We start from the raw sequence: 22,336 nt of genomic DNA on the forward strand, positions 1-22,336 counted from the left end.
TTACATGACCACTTGAATAATCAGGTAACTCCAGAAATCAGATAATGATTGGTTTATTAGTGTGCATGTAAACGCGCTCACTGTTCAGCAACAAAGATCAAAAATGAACAAGACAACAAGGCTTTTCCGAGGCCTGAAGGACTTGACCAATCCATTTGACCTCACTGACCAACCTTGCTCCAGTGTGGGGGTTGATGCTGGATGGCTTCTCTACATGGTGACGTGCGAACAAGGTCAGACTTGGCAGGAGGTTGCCAACAGTTACCTGAGCTACATCAATCAATCAATTTTATTTATAAAGCCCAATATCACAAATCACAATTTGCCTCACAGGGCTTTACAGCATAAGACATCCCTCTGTCCTTTGGACCCTTGCAGCGGATAAGTAAAAACTCCCCCAAAAAAACCCTTTACCAGGGGGAAAAAAATGGTAGAAACCTCGGGAAGAGCAACTGAAGAGGGATCCCTCTTCCAGGATGGACAGACGCGCAGTAGATGTCGTAAAGTACATGTAATGCCAGTTGCTCTCAGAAGATCACTGTGGTCTTTGATGGCTATAGCAGCTCGCTTAAAGATCACCACCACATCCGCCGTATGAAGAACTCCTGCCGTGATCTACGGATTTGACCAGATATGACACATTTGACACTAAGGGCAAAGTTCATGGACAACACTCATAACAAGAGTGAGGTCATCCGTCTCCTCTCTTCAACTTCAACAAACAACAGATCACTTTGGAGCAGTGTGACTATGATGCTGACACTTCGATTGTGACACTGACATTGGCTGCTGCTACAAATGACTGTTGAGGTCAGTAAAACATTTTGTAGCATTGTTAGATTTCTTACATCAACTACAATTTTGTGGTCAATATTTTTTGCTGTCTTGTGCTGTATTTTTATGTGCCATGTTGTGTTTTTATTCTCAGGAGAGTTGTAAAATTAATAAATAACTTGACAATTGCATGTTTGTTTTTGTTTTTTGCTCAGTTCAAGACACTTCGCACATATGTTGTTCTATTTTCAGGTGCAGGCAGAAGATGCAGGGGTGCTGGTAGTGCTGGTGCACCATAGCTCAAGCACCAATCATCCACTCTTCTTAAACACGTCTAAGGGCTCTTACAATGTCAGGAAGATCCGAGAAGCTCTCTCTCAGAAACAGAGGTGCATCTTCCTTGACATACAAGCTACTAAAGGCGCGGTGACCAGGGCTGATGTCGTAATTTTCCAGCACCTATACCATGCACCAGGTACGGCTTTGGGTGCAGTTCGACACAACATGTTCTCACCGAAGGCAGTGGCCAAGCTGATCAAACCAGAAACTTTATCTCCAACAGAGGGTGCAGCTGCACAGCATTCTCTCCATGCTCATCTCCAAACCCATGACTGGATGCTTCTGCAGAGCATGTATTTGGACCCCAGTGACTATAGATGGATGGTAGGAGTTTATGGTTATGAGCCGATTCCAACATTAGACTGCATGGCTCCTGAAGAGCTATTCCGGTTCACAAGCTGTAATTGTACTAAAGATTGCAGCAACTGGCTCTGCAGCTGCAAGACAAATGGTGTCAAGGTTATCTCAGCATACGGAAGTTGTAAAGGCATTACATGAAAGAACTGTATCCATGATGATGTAGAGTCTGTAGAAGACCCGGACCTAGATTTCTGAGACATTTGACATTGTGGAGCAGTAGTTTTCTAACTAGTATTTGAGATATTGAAATAAATGAATAAAGCTACTTTTGAATTTACATGTAAAAGTGGGCATGGCTCTTTTTCCACCAAGAAGGGGTTTTGGTGATAATCAAATGCTTGCAATCAATTCATAATCCAGAAAAAAACCCTTGTTTGACCCCTCACAAGCAACATAAGGCAGAGCTAAACATTTTCAGTTTTTCACCAATAAAGTTGCAGCTCTCATGTATTTTCCTATGGGAGTTAAATTCAAGTCTTGTTATATGTGTTATTAGACACCTTTACTAACAGTGTGAAGAAATTTCTTGGTAAGGAATTTACCCCCAGATTTTTGCAGTATTTATTCACTAGCTAAACTTCAAACCACAGAGATTCAGTTAGAAGCTACAAAAGTACTGAGAGCTGAACACACTTTTAAAAACACAGAAAAAAGACGAAGCCACAGAAAAAAGACGTAATGAACATCTGCGTGCGGGCATTTCATGAGAGAAGTTGTCTCGTCCAATGGCGGATTGGCCATCGGGACGTTCGGGACGAATCCCGTTGGGTGGTCACCAAGTGGGCCCATGGGGCTGGTCTGGTGAGACTAATGAATGTTAAGCTAGTTGCTAGCTGTCAAGACTGCAATGCGCGTCCCTCCCATGTTGTTAGTTTGCTGTGAGATGTTCAGAGGGAATGTAGGTGTCAATCTTGTGTTTTGATGCTTGAAGGAGGAGATAAGAGCGGCTTCCTCCAATACGAAAGAGGCTCTCGGTTTTTCTTGAAATCTGATTGGCTCAGCGCAGTCATCAGTCATTACTCATGGGAAACCAGGCTAGTGTGACCGTTAGTGCTAGCTACTGAGAAAGGAGAAAGACAGAAAACATGGATAAAGCCAGTAAAAAAAGAAAGGGTGGCGCGGAAAAAACTTCTTTTAGGTGTCCATTTCAAGAGGCCAATTAGCCTACTAGGTATTGCAATAACTCAGTATACAGTGCTCAGCGTAAATGAGTACACCCCTTTGAAAAGTAACATTTTAAACAATATCTCAATGAACACAAAAACAATGTCCAAAATGTTGACAAGACCACGTTTAATATAACATCTGTTTAACTTACAACATGAAAGTAAGTTTAATAATATAACTTAGATTACACATTTTTCAGTTTTACTCAAATAAGGGCGATGCAAAAATGAGTACACCTCACAACAAAAACTACTACATCTAGTACTTTGTATGGCCTCCATGATTTTTAATGACAGCACCAAATCTTCTAGGCATGGAATGAACAAGTTGCCAACATTTTGCTACATCGATCTTTTTCCATTCTTCAAGAATGACCTCTTTTAGAGACTGGATGCTGGATGGAGAGTGATGCTCAACTTGTCTCTTCAGAATTCCCCATAGGTGTTCAATTGGGTTCAGATCAGGAGACGTACTTGGCCACTGAATCAATTTCACCCTCTTCTTCTTCAGAAATCCAACAGTGGCCTTAGATGTGTGTTTAGGATCATTGTCATGTTGGAAAAGTGCACAACGACCAAGGGCACGGAGTGATGGTAGCATCTTCTCTTTCAGTATAGAGCAGTACATCTGTGAATTCATGATGCCATGAATGAAATGCAGCTCCCCGACACCAGCAGCACTCATGCAACCCCACATAAGGACACTGCCACCTCCATGTTTCACTGTAGGCACCATGCATTTTTCTTTGTATCCCTCACCTTTGCGACGCCATACAGTTTTGAAGCCATCAGTTCCAAAAACATTTATCTGGGTCTCATCACTCCAGAGTATAGAGTCCCAGTAGTCTTCATCTTTGTCAGCATGGGCCCTGGCAAACTCTAGGCGGGCTTTTTTGTACCTGGGCTTTAGGAGAGGCTTCCTTCGTGGACGGCACCCACGCTTGCCATTCCTCTGCAGTGTACGCCGTATTGTGTCACGAGAAAGAGTCACCCCAGTTTGGCTTTCTACTACTCTCAGGTCTTGTGACATTTCTCTTCCATGTGGTGCCATTGCTAACAACATGAAATGGGAAGGGGTTTACTTTAAGTAACACCCTTTTATAGTCAACTATCTGCTGGACACCTGTGTAATGAATAATTAGACTCACCTGTGGTTGATTATTGTTAAATTAGACATTTGTAGTCTAAAATTTAGCTTTGCTCCAGAGACTTTCAGTGGGGTGTACTCATTTTTGCATCACCCTAATTTGAGTAAAACTGAAAATTTTGTTCTCTAAGTTATATTATTAATCTTACTTTCATGTTATAAGTTAAACAGATGTTATATAAAACTTAGTCTTGTCAACATTTTGGAAATTGTTTTGTGTTCATTGAGATATTGTTTAAAATGTTACTTTTCGAAGGGGGTGTATTCATTTATGCTGAGCACTGTAATTTAAGCCAGTACTGAAAGAAAATATGTGCTTGCTTTTTTCCTGTGGTTGCACGCAATTAACGTTTGGTGGTGCTCCCAGTCCCAAGGACAATGAAGCTGAGGGACAGACTAACCCCAGTCGTGATGAGAAGGAGGATGAGACCAGAAATATGACAGGTGCAATGTGAAGGCATAGCCTACTATGCATTACATTTTAGCCAGAGGAAAACCTTTAGTAGTACTAAGTGGGATTTTTTTGTTGTAGTATTAAGTTGACTAAAAGTTGACCATAGGGTCTATTGCCCAATTTATATTTCTTCAGTTCATGGCTGTGAGCCACGGAGATAAATTGGGCTTATGTAATACAAGAGCAGGGCTGGGCAAGACAGGGCAGACAATTATGTTGTGCATAAAATTAGATGCATTAGGATAGAGTCATATGCTCTTATTTTAAGTTAAATAATAAGCACATAGCCATTTGTGGCCAATTCATTATTGCGTTTATTTTATAGTCTGGAATTAAACAATAACTGCTGATTTTCTTATGCAGTGGATTCTGAGGACAGTGTTTGTGTAGTGTGTACAAGCGTATAGAGGATTATTGGTAGAAACATGTGGGCCGGTATGTGGGCCGGTGCGCCTGAATGTCCCGGGCTGAATTTGTGTCCCAGTTCACCCCTGGTCTCGTCTCTTATACAACATATGTGAACATGTAAAGATACTTTATTTGCACTTAATTATACATTCATACTTTTGGTTTTTGTGCAGTCTTGTAATTCTGCATGTGACCACCACTAGAGTAAGTCTAAAAAAAAAAAAAAAGAAAAAAGATATGAGCATTAGGCTTGTGCCGGTTTGAAAATTTTCCAACCGGTTTGATTTAAAGCCAAATATCTAACCGAACCGATATATCAAATTATATACCTAATTTTGCCACTGGGGGTCGCATTTGAGCTATTTTTCCCAATAAAAGCCCATTATAGGTGTAATGCGCTTCCAATCCACTAAGTGGCGGTAATGCTGTATTAACTGCCAATACACACAAGGTTACACAAGAAGAAGAAGACGCAGAAGGACACCAAGGAACCTTCCTCTGACTCCGCTCTCTCAGTGGAGACACGGCGGTTGAGAGGGCCAAATGAGAGGACGTTCCTGTAGTAGTTCCAGCCCCCCAAATAGTACCAGGAACTTCTTCAGTGGAAACGGGTTAGGGCAACAAACTGAATGACTGCTGACTGCCTCGCACTTTTCCCCGCCCCCAATGAAATTTGATCTCTCGCAGCAGCAGCAGACAGCTGAGCGGAGCAGAGCTGTGGAGTCCCTCTGCAGCCTCTAAGACAAACTAAACACTTGTAGGCTCCTCCAGTTAATTAATAAACAAACATAAACCTTATTAAGTTGTCATAATGCATGTTACAATGCAAGATAAGTTGAATATAGTCCCTTGACACGCTGCTGATGAGAAAAGCTTTTTTTTTTCTCTCTCTCTCTTCCGGTTTATTCAGTTGACGTGAATTATACCAGGTGGAGCTCTTAAACCGGACCAAACTGGTTAAACTGGAAATCAGCACAAGCCTAATGAGCATTTGGACGCTCTCGTATCCTTCTCACCTTTTTCACCCCTGACCCATTTTCATGCCTGCACTTGAAGGGAGTCGGTTGCGCTTTTAGCCCTGCTCCGGAGAAGGTCCATCTCTTGAGTGGCTCGGCATGGCTCAGCGTGTCTTAATTTGTAATGGAAAGACAAACAGGTGTTGCATGGTTTGACTCTGTGTGGCCAAAAGTGGTAATGGAAAAAGGTTTAAGACTCACTGCTTTTAAAACTTTTTCAAACTTCCCTTGACACCACTGATACTGCTCCCTGAAGTCATATCTCATGAACTGGTGTATTCACTTCAACTACACTTCCTCCACCACTCTTCTGTCCCAAGGTGTCCACCAAGGGTTAATGCTTGGGCCTCTCCTGTTCATTCTCTACACCCTCCCACTCTGTAACATCACCTGTTGTCACAGTCTCCATTTCCACTGCTATGCTGATGACACCCAAGTCTACGTTTCCACTAAATCCACTGTCACTACAAGTCACTTCACCTTGACCAACTGCCTCATTGCAGTTATATGCAGTTATATAATAGATGCAAACCACCTTTCTCAAACTAAACTATAATAAATCTGGTATGATTATCACTGGTCCAAAATCCCTCACCAAAACTGCTCACAGCTTCCGCCACACCAGCAACAGCCTCACTCTGTCTTTCAACCCACACAATCTTGGATTCATTTTCGACAGCAAACACCTATGTCATTATCTAAACAGCACTTTTGTTTTCAAAAATATAGCTTGTGTCCTTCCATCCCTCCCCCTTTCTGCTGCTGGAACCTTGATCCATGCCTTCGTCATATCCGGACTCCTCTGCTGCAATATTATTCTATGTGGTACATTATCCAAAGTCCTTAATAGAACTTCATTACATCAAGAACGTTGCTGCTAAGGTGCTTACTCCTGCTCCCATGACCACAACACCCACAACAGATTCAATTCAAACTCCTCATCACATACATAACCTACTATTACCAAGCCCCCTCCTACCTCACCCCCCTCCTCCACCACTATACTCCTTTCTTCAGACTCCTCTCATATCTCTTGACACCAACGTCCTGATTCCACCATCCAGAACAGGTGACAGACTCAATAGCTGCTTCCCAAAACTCCCTCCTCCTCCTCCTCCTCCTCCTCTCCCCAAACACATCTGTAACTGCACTGTATTGTTATCTTTTTCAAGAAATAACTCAAAACCACCTATTTAGAATTGCTATTAATATTTGATTTAATGCTCTGGGCTACATTTTTCTATCTATCATGTTTTGCTCTCAAGGAATTTGTATTTAACTTGAGGTGTATAGCATCTTTTAGCATCTTGAAAGGCATTCTATAGATAAAATACATAATTAATAATATTATTGTTATTATTACTATTGTTGTGAACAATAGTAATAACAATACCAATAATAATGATAATAATGATGATAACAATAATAATGATAATAATCATCGTCAGGCTGATATATCATATGAGCACAGTAATGTATCAGTTTAACCCTGCTGAAACACTCCTGTTCTTCAGTGTTCAGATGGAGATAAGAACTGCCACCTGTGGACAGCAGTGGACCTGACTTTCTTTGTCCTGATGGGGGTGGTGGGTGGCCTGCTGGGGGCGCTCTTCAACTACATGAACAAGAGCCTGGCCAAGTACCGCATCAGACACATTCATCCAAAGGCCAAGTTTATCAGGTGATTGCTATCACCTGTTCACACAGAGAACAGTCCGACATCATGCCTATCAATCAAAGATAGTGACTGTCTTAAAGCCACAGTGTGTAGGAATTTCTCCCATCTAACGTTGAAATCGTACATTGCATTCAAACGGATAGCGCACTCTAGCACCTCACTGTTTCAAACGCGTATTGCAACAAAGGTAGCCGCTGTGTACCAAAAAGCTATGATAATATTGTTGAAACTATGTCATCCGATACTTCATGGAGTATTCATTCAGGCTCCTACACAGACACACATGACATGACTTGACAAACCCCCTCCTCACCATGCTTTCTGTGTTTACAACGTAGGACTGTTGGGGCAAGTGTAAATCGAAACAAACCAATCACGTCTTGTCTTTTGATAACTGACAAGTGGCTCAACCTCACACACCTCATCCCTCTCCTGGCATCACTGCACTGCTGACTGCGGCGCTGGCCTGTGATTGCATTACCTTTTTCCTTCAGCAGCTCTTTCCACCTGGGAAAGGCTACCCCGATGTTGACCCTTGTTTTTTGAATTTGCCAGTCACATTGCCTTTTTGATTTTGCACTTTCTTGGCGACGATGATTCCGTCTCCCGTGATGCTGCATATGATCCTGCATTATGCTCAAAGAGTGGGACTTTGTTATGCTGCAGTAGTGCTGGGGTAGTAGCGAAGCGCCTCTTGCTCCTCTCTTTCGGCTTCTCAGTCACGCAGCGCTGGCCTGGCTCTCAATGAAAACGCTAAAGGCGGGGCTATTCCCTGGTAGTGCTATATGTCCCTTGCAGGCAGATGTATTTTCAAGATGGCGAAACGTTATGGAACCCCCCAAACGACTTACCCGCCCAATGTACAAACAAATCCGAAATTCTCCTTTTAAGAGAATAAGTCAGATTATTGGTGGAGGCAATAATACACCTGTGGTGACATATTTATGAATGCACACATCGATTTTTGCCAATAAACAACTGAAAATGCTACACAATGTCCCTTTAAATATCAGTTGAACTTTTGAAAGCTGTGATTTGAAAATGTGAAGCTAATTTCTTTTCAAGCATGTAATTACAGAAGCTGATCTGGTGTCTGCACTTTTCCAGAGTTCTAGAGAGTCTGCTGCTTGCCATGGTGACAACAGTGGTGATATTTGCAGCTTCCATACTGTTGGGTGAATGTCGTGACCTGTCCTCCCCTACAACCCATAACACCACGGTAAGTATCAGTCTGTCTGATCTGTCCTCCATCATTAATAGTACTGAGAACAAGGCCACGCTGACATGAGCCCAGCTAAGTCCCACCAAAAAATGCCTGAACATGCTGCCTTTGCATTTTTACACAGGACCAAACAATTGTAGCTTCTTGCAACTCCTATGTGTGATTATAGACATGTATAGACATGTAACTCAACAGCTTCAGCCTTTAGTGTTATATATAGAAAGTGCTGCTGATGTGTATGTTACACATCAGCAGCGCATTCTAAACAATAACAATGGCAAACATGGCAATGATGGCTGATCTTGTCCTCTGCTCAGAGGGTTAGGAGCTCCTGGACATTATGTTTTCCCAATTTACGGACATTTTCAGCCACTTCTTCTTTGAGCCAGCCACTAACTGTATCAGTTAGTTTTTATATCCCTGCTGTATTTTGCACACATAACACATCATCAAAGCATCACACCGACGCCTCCCATGATCCTGTCCTGCAGACTGTCCTATTTATACAGACATTGTCTTGGTGCTGTTACTACCCCAGTCCCAGCTCAGAGGCAAGACAACTTCTTCAATTTAATTTGCAAGTCTGAAGTCTTGTCTCTTGCCTGCTGTAGGTGTTTATGTTGGTTCTAACATGTTTGTGTGTGAACTGGGGGCCATTGGGGGATGTTTTACACATTATACACCTGTCATAATGTGCAGGAGACTTTGTCGCTGAGTGTCAGGCAGCACCAATCAGACCTGCAACAGACATTATCACTATTGTTAGCAACAGAGCTGGGAAGCTCATTATCTCACAATTGACAGGTGCTGATTTTCGCAAAACGTTCATCATTGAATTCATAATTTTCATCGCTTAGTCCATCCATCCATTTTCTGCTGCTTATCTGGGTCCAGGTTGCATTCATTTAATTAATGATATTATTAGGAGTTATTGTTTTTTACTGCTGGGAGGCACTGACAAAAATGTGATTATAATAATCATAATAATAATAATAATAATAATCAGGGTTCAACGCTAAGGTTTTTTTTTCACTTGCCCGAAGTCAGTTTTTACTTGCCCTATAAAAAATGTTTAATTTAAGCGGCTATCAATTAACAAAGACTGCAGTTATTTTTATGTTATGTAATCTTTATTCACACTGTTTTTATTAATTAAAACAACATATGTCATGTATTGTAGCTTAATTCCTACACAAATATGACTATATGGGCTTAAAGTGAAAAATTTGTCAATCATTCTCCGTCTATAATTTTGCGCCCTACTTGAGCCATGCCCACCTCTATTTATTTTTCACCCCTCTCTCCAGTTCTGCTGTATTAACACCGGGTTTAATATATTTTGCTTCCATCTCTCTGCCCTGCTCTACTGTACTTCAGTGCTACTTAGCTCTCTCTCTACTCTACCAGTAGACTACCACATCCACCTGTTGCACAAAACGCACACAACAGTGTTTCCCCTAGGATGGAGTTGTAGCAGCGGAGGTGAAGCACACGCATGAAAAATAATTTTCACATGCGTGAAACTTTTTTGTATGCTTGCAAAGCACAGCCTGCTGGGATGTTTCTGTGTATCTACTGCTAGGCTACCAGAAGGGCTCTTTAGGACTAAGTACATACAGTAGGCTACATGTGTGCACAGTATGAGTAGATGAAATGTCTGTCTAGCTTACATATGAGGTGTCTCAAGATTTAGGAACATAAAATTGTATTGAATATAATAAAAGTAAAAAGTCACTTGACATGCTGCTGTTTTGTGCTATGACCTATTTAAGTGCTGGAAGTTGTTATTTACGTGACAACGCCTGAACGCAACACAAGCTCAGCATGAGTGCCATGCGAGCAGCATGTTTGTCTGTGCGTAACAGCAGTCTGTTGATGGTTATTTACACACTGTCCATTTCAATAACTTTGTTAGCTGACAAACTGCACCGGGCTTGGGGTCAGGTTTGGTCATGAAAATGCGGCCCGAGCCACACTCTAGCGTGCTCACCTGTGTGTGTGGCGGAACTCCGCTGTGCGCCACACAGAGAGCAGAGGAGAATTGGTAATGCGTGACCATGTAGAGACAGAAATGACACGAAGACATAACACCATAAATAGTATATTGTTCTTTTATTATATGAAGCGTCCGTCACGCAAAATAATATCAATGGGGGCTGTGGGCAGGACATTGATACACAACGTGTGCCTGTGACTTCAGTTAGTTTACATGCCCGACCTTGAGTTTTACTTGCCCCGGGCAATCGGGCAATCGTTATTGTTGAGCCCTGATAATAATAATATTTTTGTATAGCACTTATCTAAAGAAATTTACAAAGTGCTTCACAAAGTGCATGAAAATTAGACAATAAAACAATACTGTATTTAAAAAAAAAGGAAAAAAAGGAAATAAAACACAAAAGGTACAGATCACCAAAGTATAAATCAGGCATTAGGGCTATGTTTACTCCCTATTGCCGCTTTGCTGTAATGCTAATCTGTGTGTTGGTGCTTTGTGTTGCTTGCATGTCTGTTTGTGCTAAAATGCTGTTTGTTGTTCTTGTGTTATGGTATTGCACTGGTGCTCTGATGTTGCTTGTTGCTTTGCATGGCTTCTGCATGACCTTGACAATTTCTAATTGCTGTAGTTAATGCTGTCTTTATGTGTTTATGCTGTCTTTGTCCTGTGAATTGTCCTGTGACAATTTTGGTCCTTTCATTAGCCCCTTTTCCACCAACATTTCCAGGAACTTTTATTTACCTGGGTGAAATAATTCCTGGTAATCTGTGTGGTTTGCGTTTCCACCGCACCTCAAAGTTCCAGAAAATGTATTCAATTCAGGCTGATGACATAGATGATTCGACGTGTGCCCCATATTTATCTCCGCCAGCTTATTGGCTGGTAACATGGTAATATAAGTACTGGTAGAGTGAGTAGGGGCTGTTTGTCTCAGCCAGCAGCTAAGTTTAAAAGTATTTTAAGATAAGTGTCAAACTAAGTTAGTCTACATACAGACAGCTGTCATTTGAGCTTATTAGTGACAATTTGCTATCAGCTGAACTAGCGTGCTGTCCTTGTGTAAGACATAACGTTAGTGACGGTGGATGAGAGACTGTGGACGGAGCTTTTTAAAATTTCTCTGTCTACATGTTTACATGTTCATGCTTGCTGAACACATGTATTGATAAATTATTGGCTTCTTACTTGCCAAGGTTTAATTGACCTATGGCTAAGCCCCGCCCTCAAACGCGATGAGCCAATCACAGTGCGTATAGCCATTCCCACATACTCGGACATTCTCTGCCTGGACGTCCATTGAAATGCATTACAGAAAGCTTTTCATCGACCTTCTCAACAATAAAATGATTAATATATCCCATGCATAGTTTAGGCCCTTTTGGTTACTTCTCAATGACATCTGATCGTTATGTCTCCAAAAATCATTAATTCCCTTCTGCGAAATGCCATGTACTGTGACACCTGCCATAGTGCCGGTCACTGAATGTTGATATTTTGTCCGAGTGAGTGGAGGGGGGCGTGGCTTAGCCATAGGTCAATTGCACTCACAGTCAGGGGTGTAGCCATCATTTCAGAAGTGAGGGAGACAAATTGTTCAGAGGTCTGTTGAGTGATTTATCATCTTCTTGCGTTCAATTGCACCTGTCCTTAGCAGCTAAAGAACCACATAACCACAAACAGCCACAGTACAGCACCAGGGGACCAATTTTAGTTCTTTAAAATTATATACTATCAAAATCTAAAGTTTTAGCTGCCAAACTCTGGTTGAGTTGACACAGAATGACCCTTGAGCGTCTACAGGGTAAATAGCCAGATAATATAAGTGCCAAATACCTGCCTGGTTTCTCCCTGTCCCTCTTCTATCTATTGCAGTAATATAGATAATAAATGTGCAAAGCAAAATTTTAAAATAGAATTAACAATAGTAGTGGTGACATAGCTGTGGAAATTAATCGCAAACTCACTTTTATGCTATAGATATTTTCTCCCAGCCAGTTATAATTTCTTCTCACCTGTGAAGACCCTGTATGATCATCCTTGCTGGCCTCTGGTCCACTGTCTCCTCCCTGACCCTGCTCTTTCTGTTGTGGCAATAAAGATTAAAGAGCACAAGTTCTGAGCAGAAATTAAGGAAGAGTAGGTTTATTCCCTACTATGAAACTAGCTAGCAAGTGATTTAACATAGTTAACAATAACATTAGTATTCTTGTTAACTAGCTTAACTTGATATACTGGCATTTATTAATTAGTCATCATTTAGCTAACATTTTCTACATGCAACAGCATTACTCAACACGGTTTGTTTGGAAGAAACTGTGCAAGGTTTTTTGCTTCTTGCTGGCTGGTTTGCTGAACATACAGCAGCACTGCCCAGCAGCACGTCTCATTTGTGCAATTGATTCTGATCACAACAAGCATGTGTATGCTGCCTGGCGCCATCTACTCATGGTGTGTTTAAAGACGGCTCGGAAAAACACGTTGACACATGTTAAAAACAAATTGAACGGTTGTAAAAAGTGCGGAGGACAGAGGGCACAGATACAGGAAGTGCGGGGGACATGTCCCCCGCGTACCCCTTGTCCACTACGCCCATGCTTACAGTAATGTGTGCAGCTGCCATCAGCTCGAGTTTATCTTCACTTTGTTTCTGCCGCAGCTGCTCTGCTGTTCACAGGTTACCGTGTCATGTGTGTGTGTGTGTGTGGAGGAGATCAGCGCGGGCACAGAGTGCAGAGGAGAACCGACACCGTTAGCGCTTAACAATACTACGGTCTTTGATAATTTAGCCCCGGGTCTAATTTAGTACCAGGTTTCGGTACGGAAGTGCGGAACGCTGCAACTGTGTGTTCCATCACACAGCCCCACCCCTCAAAAATTCCAGGGAGTCTGAAAAGTCCTACCCCCCTACTAGGTACTTTTTTCAGGGAAAGTTTGGGGTTGAGGGAAAGTTTTTTCCCTGGGTAATTTCGGTGGAAACGTGCCAAAGTATTTAAAAAATAACGGGTAATTGATGAAAGTTCCTGAGGTGGAAAAGGGGCTATTGGTTTCAAAACATCTTGCAAAATGACTGCAGTTGAAAATTAGCCAGCTGGCTAACACTGGCACATTTACAGAAATGTCAATTAATGTGCATTGTCACCTGTAGTTACCAGCCTGGATCGAGGGACAACTAGTGAGGGTAGGCTGGAGGATCTCAGGTCACGACTTGGAGCATAGGTAGTCAGAAGCTCAGCTATGTAACTCGGTCCTAAACCATGTTGAGCTTAAAAGTTATTAAAAAGATCTTAAAATCAATTCTGAAGTTAACTGGCAACCAATGGATGAAGGCAAAAACTGAGGTGATATATGACCTACAATTTGTCCCAGTTAAAATACGAGCAGCAGCATTCTGTACTAGTTGAAGCCAAGCTGCTGAAGATTTACTGAGACATTTAAACAGTGCATTACAGTAGTTCAATCAGTCAATCAATTTTATTTATAAAGCCCAATATCACAAATCACAGTTTGCCTCACAGGGCTTTACAGCATACGACATCCCTCTGTCCTTAGGACCCTCGCAGCAAATAAGGAAAAACTCCCCCCCAAAAAACCTTTAACGGGGGAAAAAAAATGGTAGAAACCTCAGGAAGAGCAACTGAGGAGGGATCCCTCTTCCAGGATGGACAGACGTTCAATAGACGCCGTACAGAACAGATCAACATAATAATTGTAATAATAATAAATAATAATATAATTAACTGTAATCTGTATGACAGAATAAGACAGAGACAGAGAGAGATGCAGGACAGACAGGAATGACAGTAGCTTACAACAACATTAATGAAAGTAATAATATTATAATAATAATTATGGCTATTGTGGTACAATACGTTGAAAGTATATATTAATATATGATAGTATACATATGTGCCAATAATCATATGTGTATGATAACAGTAGAAGTATGACTAACGATAACAGCGGCAGGAGGCATCAGGCAGGACCACGGCAGCAGCACAACCACACACGTCACACTATCCAGGCACCGCTGCGATATAAGTTAACCTGTGAGACAGTGGAGCACAAAGGCTCCGGAGAAGAAGCTGAGTTAGGGACATGCAGTATGGCTGAGTTAGCAAGATGCATTAATAGGACATGAGTGTAAGCAAGTGAAGAAGAACCAACTTTTCAGAAACTAGGGAGAGAGAGAGAGAAGTATTTGGTGCATTACAGGAGGTCCCTTCGGCAGACTAGGCCTATGTCAACCTAACTAGGGGCTGGTCCAAGACAAGCCTGAGCCAGCCATAACTATAAGCTTTATCAAAAAGGAAAGTCTTAAGTCTAGTCTAAAATGTGGAGACAGTGTCTACCTCCCAGATGACACAGGAAGATAATTCCACAGAAGAGGAGCCTGATAGCTGAAGGCTCTGGCTCCTGTTCTGCTTTTGGAGACTTTGGGAACCACAAGTAACCCCGCATTTTCAGAGCACAGTGTTCTGGTGTGATAATAGGGCACTATGAGCTCTCTAAGATATGACAGAGACTGACCATTTCGAACTTTCTAGGTTAGGAGAAGGATTTTAAATCAATTATGGATTTTACAGGCAGCCAGTGCAGAGAAGCTAAAACAGGAAAATGTAGTAGCAGGAGTCATTAGCTACGACACACAACTCAAATTTGCATTGTGTTGGATCATTTATTGATAATGGCAACAAAACATGAGCAACAGGTGTTATTGTTACTGATTTCGCCACAGGTACGCTTGGAAGTGTGAAAGGAAGCATTCAAAGGAAGCATTCACTGAAAATGTAAAGAGGGCCCACTTCGAGGGCCCACTTCGAGGGCCCACTTCGTGGCGAAATCAATAACAATAACAATCAGCCACCTGCAATGAACCCAGAGGAATTTGGATGGAAAAAGGACACATGTAACAGGGCAGTGATCCCAATCCACCTACCAGAAGATGTCAAACTTGTTCCAGACTACATCCTGAAGATGATCCAGTGTGGCTGCAAGAGAGAAACTCCTTGTAACTCCAAGAAATGCAGCTGTAAAGTGCATGGTTTGCCATGCACAATGTTCTGTACATGTTTCAGAGTAGGATGCTCAAGACTCTAATATGTAACACATCTGCGAGATTAGTTCTTTACACCACTGAGTGTGTACTATTGAAGTTATATTAGTTATGTTTTTTTCCATACTGTTTTAGTAGTGTGGGTGCTTACACACTGGGTGAGGATGCATTGGTTTGATTTAGTAAGATAAATTTTGTGGGGGGAAGAGCTGCAACCCTTTTCCTGTTGTTCATGTTTTGTTGCCATTATCAATAAATGATCCAACACAATGCAAATTTGAGTTGTGTGTCGTAGCTAATGACTCCTGCTACAAAAGTTATTTTACAGGCCTGGCTTGAAAGGGTTAATACTAATCATTTGGAATGCAATACATTTTCCATCACCCCTTGTAGGAAAAAACATTAAAGAATGTAAATTTGATGCATTTAATTTATGTATTCAGCATACAATATCATAAGTCTATTTTTGTGTGATTTGGGGCATGAAGGGCTTAATATCTGAAAATGCCCAAGGGATATCACGGAGCACCCTCTTGTATTTTGAAGAGGTACCCCCAAGCTACAAGAAACAGCAAAGAAAAAAATGGCACCCGACAAAACAAGGTTCACCAAAAAATCGGGCTATGGCTCCCGGACTATCTGTTTCCCCTGGCTTAATCGCTAAATATAATTATGTATCATCTGCTTAACAATGGAAATTTACAGAGTAATTTCTAATGATGTTACCTAAAGGAAGCATATATGAAGTGAATAGAATTGGTCCGAGCACAGAACCTTGTGGAATTCCAAAACAAACTTATGTATGTAAAGATGATTAACCATGAGTGTGAACAAACTAAAATCGATCGGATAATAAGATTTAAACCAGCTTAGTGCAGAACCTTTAAAGCCCATTAAATGTTCCAGTCTCTGTAGCAGAATTTGATGGTCACTTGTGTCAAATGTGGCACTAAGATCTAATAAAACAAGTACAGGGACAAGTCCTTTGTCTGAAGCTATCAGAAGATCATTTGTAATTTTTATTAGTGCTATGATGCACTCTAAGAAAGTCACACAGGGAAGGGAAGATTAGATATGGGTCTATAATTGGCTAACACCTCTGGATCCGGGGGGGGGGGGCGGGGGGGGGGCGTAATTACAGCTACCTTAAAGGACTGTGGTACACAGCCTGTTAATAAATATATATTGATCATGTCTAATAAATAACTGTTAACTAAAGGTAAGACTTTCTTAAGTAGATAATGCAGAGATTGTTGATTGATGACTGACTGATTGAGATTGTGAGAGCCAAAATGAACAACAATTCTAGATGTGGTGGTGTGGCTAGGAAGTATGTTTGGGAGCACTGAGTTTGTGTGGGATACCTGGGCAGCAGAGGGTTTCAGCCCAGGGACAGACACATGCCGAACCATGGACAAGCCAACAATGAGGCACTAGTGAGGGGAGGCAGTCGAGGGTGCAATAGCTATGGGACTTTGTCTCTCTGTTCCAGTGGAAACACATTGGTACTGAGAGGGGGCGGCAACTTGTTCCAAGTTGAGCAGAGGACATGCAGCGAAGTTAGGTGTAGACCAGAAAAGGTGGGTGGCCAGTGGACCCAGCTGAGGCTTTGGCCTTCAGTTTCCCCAGTGGAGGAGACGTTAAAACCAACAGTGATAATGGCCGTAATGGTTTTCTAAGACAAGGCGTAGTATTCATGTTTAAGTCTGTGTGATGGTGAAATTACATGCCATGTGGTATAGAATTGGTTTTGGTTAAGTTTAAATTGAACTAGGTAAATCTTGCAGAAACCCTCATAACCCTTACAGACGGTTTTAAATTCCATCCATTCACCCAGTAAGGACTCATTGAGTCCTTGTGATGGTTGAAGTCATAACTTTTTTTTATTATTTTTTACTGTTTTTTTTTTTTCTTTTGTTCGACTTCATAAGTCCGATGTGTCAGAGGGAAACTTCGGCGGGAACCAGCTACTAGATGGTTCGATTAGTCTTTCGCCCCTATACCCAGGTCGGACGACCGATTTGCACATTGGTTCTTTTAAGATTATTATTTTTTGTTATGTTATTTAACCCAGCGAGCCGAAGAGGAGGCGTCCCAGTCGGCGCTTGTGTGTTCTGTGCACGGGCACAAAGAGAGGAAAAGTGGACACTGTCTGCTTCAAATGCAAACGTACCGCATGTAAGGAGCATCGCGTCAGGGTATTCTACTGCCAGCCCTGCAGTGAGAGCGTTTAAGAGTAACTTTTTCAGTAACTGTTTCAGCCAAGGGTTCACCCATTGTTCTCAAAAAAATTACATGGAATTGGAGACTCAATGAGTCTTTTACTTTAATCTTACACTGTACAAAAAGTAAAACTGCATATGAACTAATATTCTGCATGAAAATTGACGGACTATCATCAGGCACATATAAGTATTAAAAAAATATCCCTCCAACCTCTTGTAACTGAAATTATTTCACTTTTGGAGTGTTTTTTTTTGTATAAAAATGAGTGGTACATCACAGAAACCGGCCTGTAAAGGGTTAATTAACTAATTTTATTTTTTGAATTTAACAGTTATGGTGGGATAGAAGTTAAATAACGTAACCAAAAGAGAAAAATCTTAAAATATAAAACCATGGGGCGTCAGTGGATTAGTGGATAGAGCAGGCGCCCCATGTACAAGGCTGTTGCCGCAGCGGCCCGGGTTCGAGTCCAGCCTGTTGCCCTTTGCTGCATGTCATCCCCCCTCTCTCTGTCCCCCTTTCACACTTGGCTGTCCTATCCATTAAAGGCAAAAATGCCCCCAAAAAAACATATCTTAAAATATAAAACCATTAAAAAGTTATACCTTCAGTCATCATGAGGACGCAATGAGTCCTTACTGGGTGAGAGCTTTTTTTTTTTCAATCTAACACTACAAAAAAAGTAAAAATGCATAAAAACTGATATTCCCCATAAACATTGCCTGAGCTCAGACAGTTGTAATCATTAAAAAAAAAATTAAAAAACTAGAGAATATTTCATTTTTAGGCTGTTCTTTGTATAAAAATGAGTGGTACATCACAGAAACCGGCCTGTAAAGGGTTAATTAACTAATTTTATTTTTTGAATTTAACAGTTATGGTGGGATAGAAGTTAAATAACGTAACCAAAAGAGAAAAATCTTAAAATATAAAACCATGGGGCGTCGGTGGATTAGTGGATAGAGCAGGCGCCCCATGTACAAGGCTGTTGCCGCAGCGGCCCGGGTTCGAGTCCAGCCTGTTGCCCTTTGCTGCATGTCATCCCCCCTCTCTCTGTCCCCCTTTCACACTTGGCTGTCCTATCCATTAAAGGCAAAAATGCCCCCAAAAAAACGTATCTTAAAATATAAAACCATTAAAAAGTTATACCTTCAGTCATCATGAGGACGCAATGAGTCCTTACTGGATGAGAGCTTTTTTTTTTTCAATCTAACACTACAAAAAAAGTAAAAATGCATAAAAACTGATATTCCCCATAAACATTGCCTGAGTTCAGACAGTTGTAATCATTAAAAAAAAAATTAAAAAACTAGAGAATATTTCATTTTTAGGCTGTTCTTTGTATAAAAATGAGTGGTACATCACAGAAACCGGCCTGTAAAGGGTTAATTAACTAATTATATTGTTTGAATTATAACAGTCATGGTGGGAGAGAAGTTAAATAAAAAATAATAATCTTAAAAGACAAAGCCATTAAAAAGTTATGACTTCAACCATCACAAGGATGGGTGAGAGCTATAGATTTAATTACACATTGAAAAAAAAAAACTTTTATCATTTTTTTTTTTTTTTTAATTTCAACATGAACAGATAAAGACAAAACTTCCCCAAAGCATTTTGCTAAAGCATGATTGCAGCCAAAATGCTGCTCAATAGAGGAACGGGCAAGGACTCATTGAGTCCTTGCTGGGTGTAAGCACATCACAGTCATCTCACCAGACTCTCTACACTTAGCATCATGTGTTTGTTATATCGGATTAATTTGTGAGTTTGTTTTCAGCTGTCTGGCAGCGAGGATATCAACTCAACCATTCGCCAGTTCTTCTGCACCAACAAGACCTACAATGACATGGCCACATTGTTCTTCAACCCACAGGAGGCTGCCATCCACCAGCTCTTCCACCAGGATGGTGAGATGAGCACATACCTACACATACACACACACACTCACACAGATGCACACAAACACGCATTCATAACAGCTCTTTGTTAGATAAATCGTGTCCTTTGTAAAAGTACACCCTTGAATTTTCTTGCACTTAAGGTGCATAGTTTATATTTCATTGTGTGCATTTTTTGTTTATAGTTTTATTGGGGGTCCAAGCATGGTGTTTTGCTGGGATTATTAGTATTTTCATGACTATAGGAAGACACTTGAATAAAATCAAATAGCTTTTAGTTCATATCTTGCAATCTGTACATCGCACCTTCATGCTTTGTATTCACATACTTTTTACATAGATCTCCATTTAGTGGCACAGCCAAGTCCATTTCTGCCAGTAACAGTAAGGTACAGTAAAATAAAAAGGTTGTAAAAGTGCAGATTTAGTGAAATTGCAAAGCCTGTTAAATATACAAATTTGATGAATATAATAAAAAAAATATGAATTTATTATGCAGCATTACTCATGTTTCCATTGTCTCATGCTGCCATCTGTTCTAGTGCTAAGAGTGTAGGCAGTAGAAGACATTTGCTGACTGGTCATATTGAACAGCTGCATCTTGTTCTTCCTGTCAGGTACCTTCAGCCCTGTGACTCTGTCAGTGTTCTTCCTGCTGTACTTCCTGTTGGCCTGCTGGACCTACGGTGTGTCTGTACCGAGCGGCCTCTTCGTCCCCTCGCTGCTCTGTGGGGCGGCTTTTGGGCGTCTGGTTGCCAACATCCTCAAAGTGTAAGAACAATGTTCTCCTAATGTCATAATGACCAATGTTTGGCTGCTGTCTTCTTTTCCCAATGACTATGAAATATCACAAATATCAAAATGAGTCAGAATCGTATTCAATATGGCAAAATATGTCACAAATGACCAGTGTCATTGGTTAGAGGCAAGCTGGTGAACGTAATGGAGCATTTAGCAGCTACAGAGGCAGATATTTTTATGCCTCTGTGCCAAGGATAGCCATGGCCTAAGGTATTATGTTTTTCGGCTGGCCTTCCGTACATCCATCCGTCCATCCATACGCTCATTCCATTCTTGTGAACACAATATCTCAAGAACGCCTCAAGGGAATTTCTTTAAATTTGGCACAAATGTACACTTGGACTCAACAATGAACTGATTTGTTTTTCATGGTCCTAGGTCAAGGTCACTGTGACCCCGTCTGTCTCATTCTTGTGAACATGATATCTCAATAATGCCTTGAGAGAATTTCTTCAAATTTGGCACAACCACTCACTTGGACTCAACAATGAACTGATGAGATTTTTAGGGACACAGCTCGGGGTACGGTTGTTTGTGAAGTATCCATGTTTTCACAGACATGGATTGGATGTAAACTGTGAGAGAAACTTGACTGGTGTATGGAGGCATACAACTGCAGGGCGCTTATTCTAATTTTCCCAGGAATTTGTGGAGACCAAAAACGGAGCTAAAAGAGGAGGAATGTTGATCTGAAATTGATCAGGTAGACACAAACACTCCAAAGGAATGATCATGTTGCTTTGTGTTTGCTGGATGTGTGTTACCTGCTAGGTTAGCTTGTAGGTGAGTTCTTCTGCCAAAATGTAATTCTTTGATGAAGAGAAGAATTTTCAACACAATTTATATGTTAGGTTGCAAACAGTGTGAACCTCCTGCCTACAGTCTTTAAGCTTTAAGCTAAGCTAGGCTAACCACGTCTTGACTCCAGCTCCGTACTAAACAAATAGACATGAGAAATACAGACATGAAGAAAATGGATAAGTACATTTCCCAGACTGCTAAACTACTACTTTAAGGAGAAAGTTAAGGGGAATATTGGTTAGAGAAAGTTTTGAATATACATTGTGTTTAGAGGCTGTGTTTAGAACTTAAAATGTCTTCAGAAAAGCCAGAGAAATGACAAACTGCAAACAACGCTGCAGGTGGCGTGCAAATGAGATCCAACACACCTGCACCAGGTGCTGCGCTGACCATCACCGAGCTGGTTGCCGAGCTGGAGAAAAATAAAACTGCGATCTCTGCTGATATACAGGCTTCACTAACTTTGTATGCAGTCAAGGCCAAGGTTGAAGATTTTGGACCGCGTTTTTATTGCAATGGAAACGGCTCTTTCCGACCACAGCGACAGGCTGATTAACCTCGAAACCCAGGTGAAGCAACTCCAAGCAGATGACACTTATCTCAAACAAAAAACTGGCTTTGAAAATGTCATGCTACATTATTGTTTGAGATTAATTAATTTGCCTGAGGATTGTGAAGGTCACTCAACCACAGATTTCATATCAGCACTCCTTGTTGATGTATTACAAGATGAATCATCCATATGTCCACCAGAGCTGGATGCCGCTTATCGTGTGGGGAGAGCCAAACCAGCCGACGGACAACGATCTCGACCCATTGTCATTTGTTTCACACGCTGTAAACAGAGGGACCAGGTGCTGGCCTTGGCGAAGAAACGTGGGCAACTATTTTATCAAGGTCGCAAGATCTCTCTTTTTCCGGACATGAGCCGCAACCTGGCTAATCAGCGCGCAGCCTTCAATGACGTGAAATCCAAGCTTTACAAAGAAGG

At 41.3% G+C, this 22,336-nt stretch overlaps 1 protein-coding gene across 3 annotated transcripts in view; it reads left to right on the forward strand.

The window, feature by feature from the left end:
• clcn6 (chloride channel 6) overlaps positions 1–22,336 on the forward strand; it is a 178,324-nt gene that overhangs the window by 27,378 nt on the left and 128,610 nt on the right. For all 3 annotated transcript variants that reach the window (XM_033629850.2, XM_078170352.1, XM_033629849.2), the window contains exons 12-15: positions 7,179–7,345; positions 8,450–8,561; positions 19,623–19,752; positions 20,361–20,514. In XM_033629850.2, the coding sequence (XP_033485741.1) occupies positions 7,179–7,345; positions 8,450–8,561; positions 19,623–19,752; positions 20,361–20,514 (563 nt within the window). The remainder of the gene's footprint in view (positions 1–7,178; positions 7,346–8,449; positions 8,562–19,622; positions 19,753–20,360; positions 20,515–22,336) is intronic.

Source organism: Epinephelus lanceolatus, chromosome 8 (assembly GCF_041903045.1).
Source record: "Epinephelus lanceolatus isolate andai-2023 chromosome 8, ASM4190304v1, whole genome shotgun sequence".
In the NCBI taxonomy this organism is placed as follows: Eukaryota; Metazoa; Chordata; class Actinopteri; order Perciformes; family Serranidae; genus Epinephelus; species Epinephelus lanceolatus.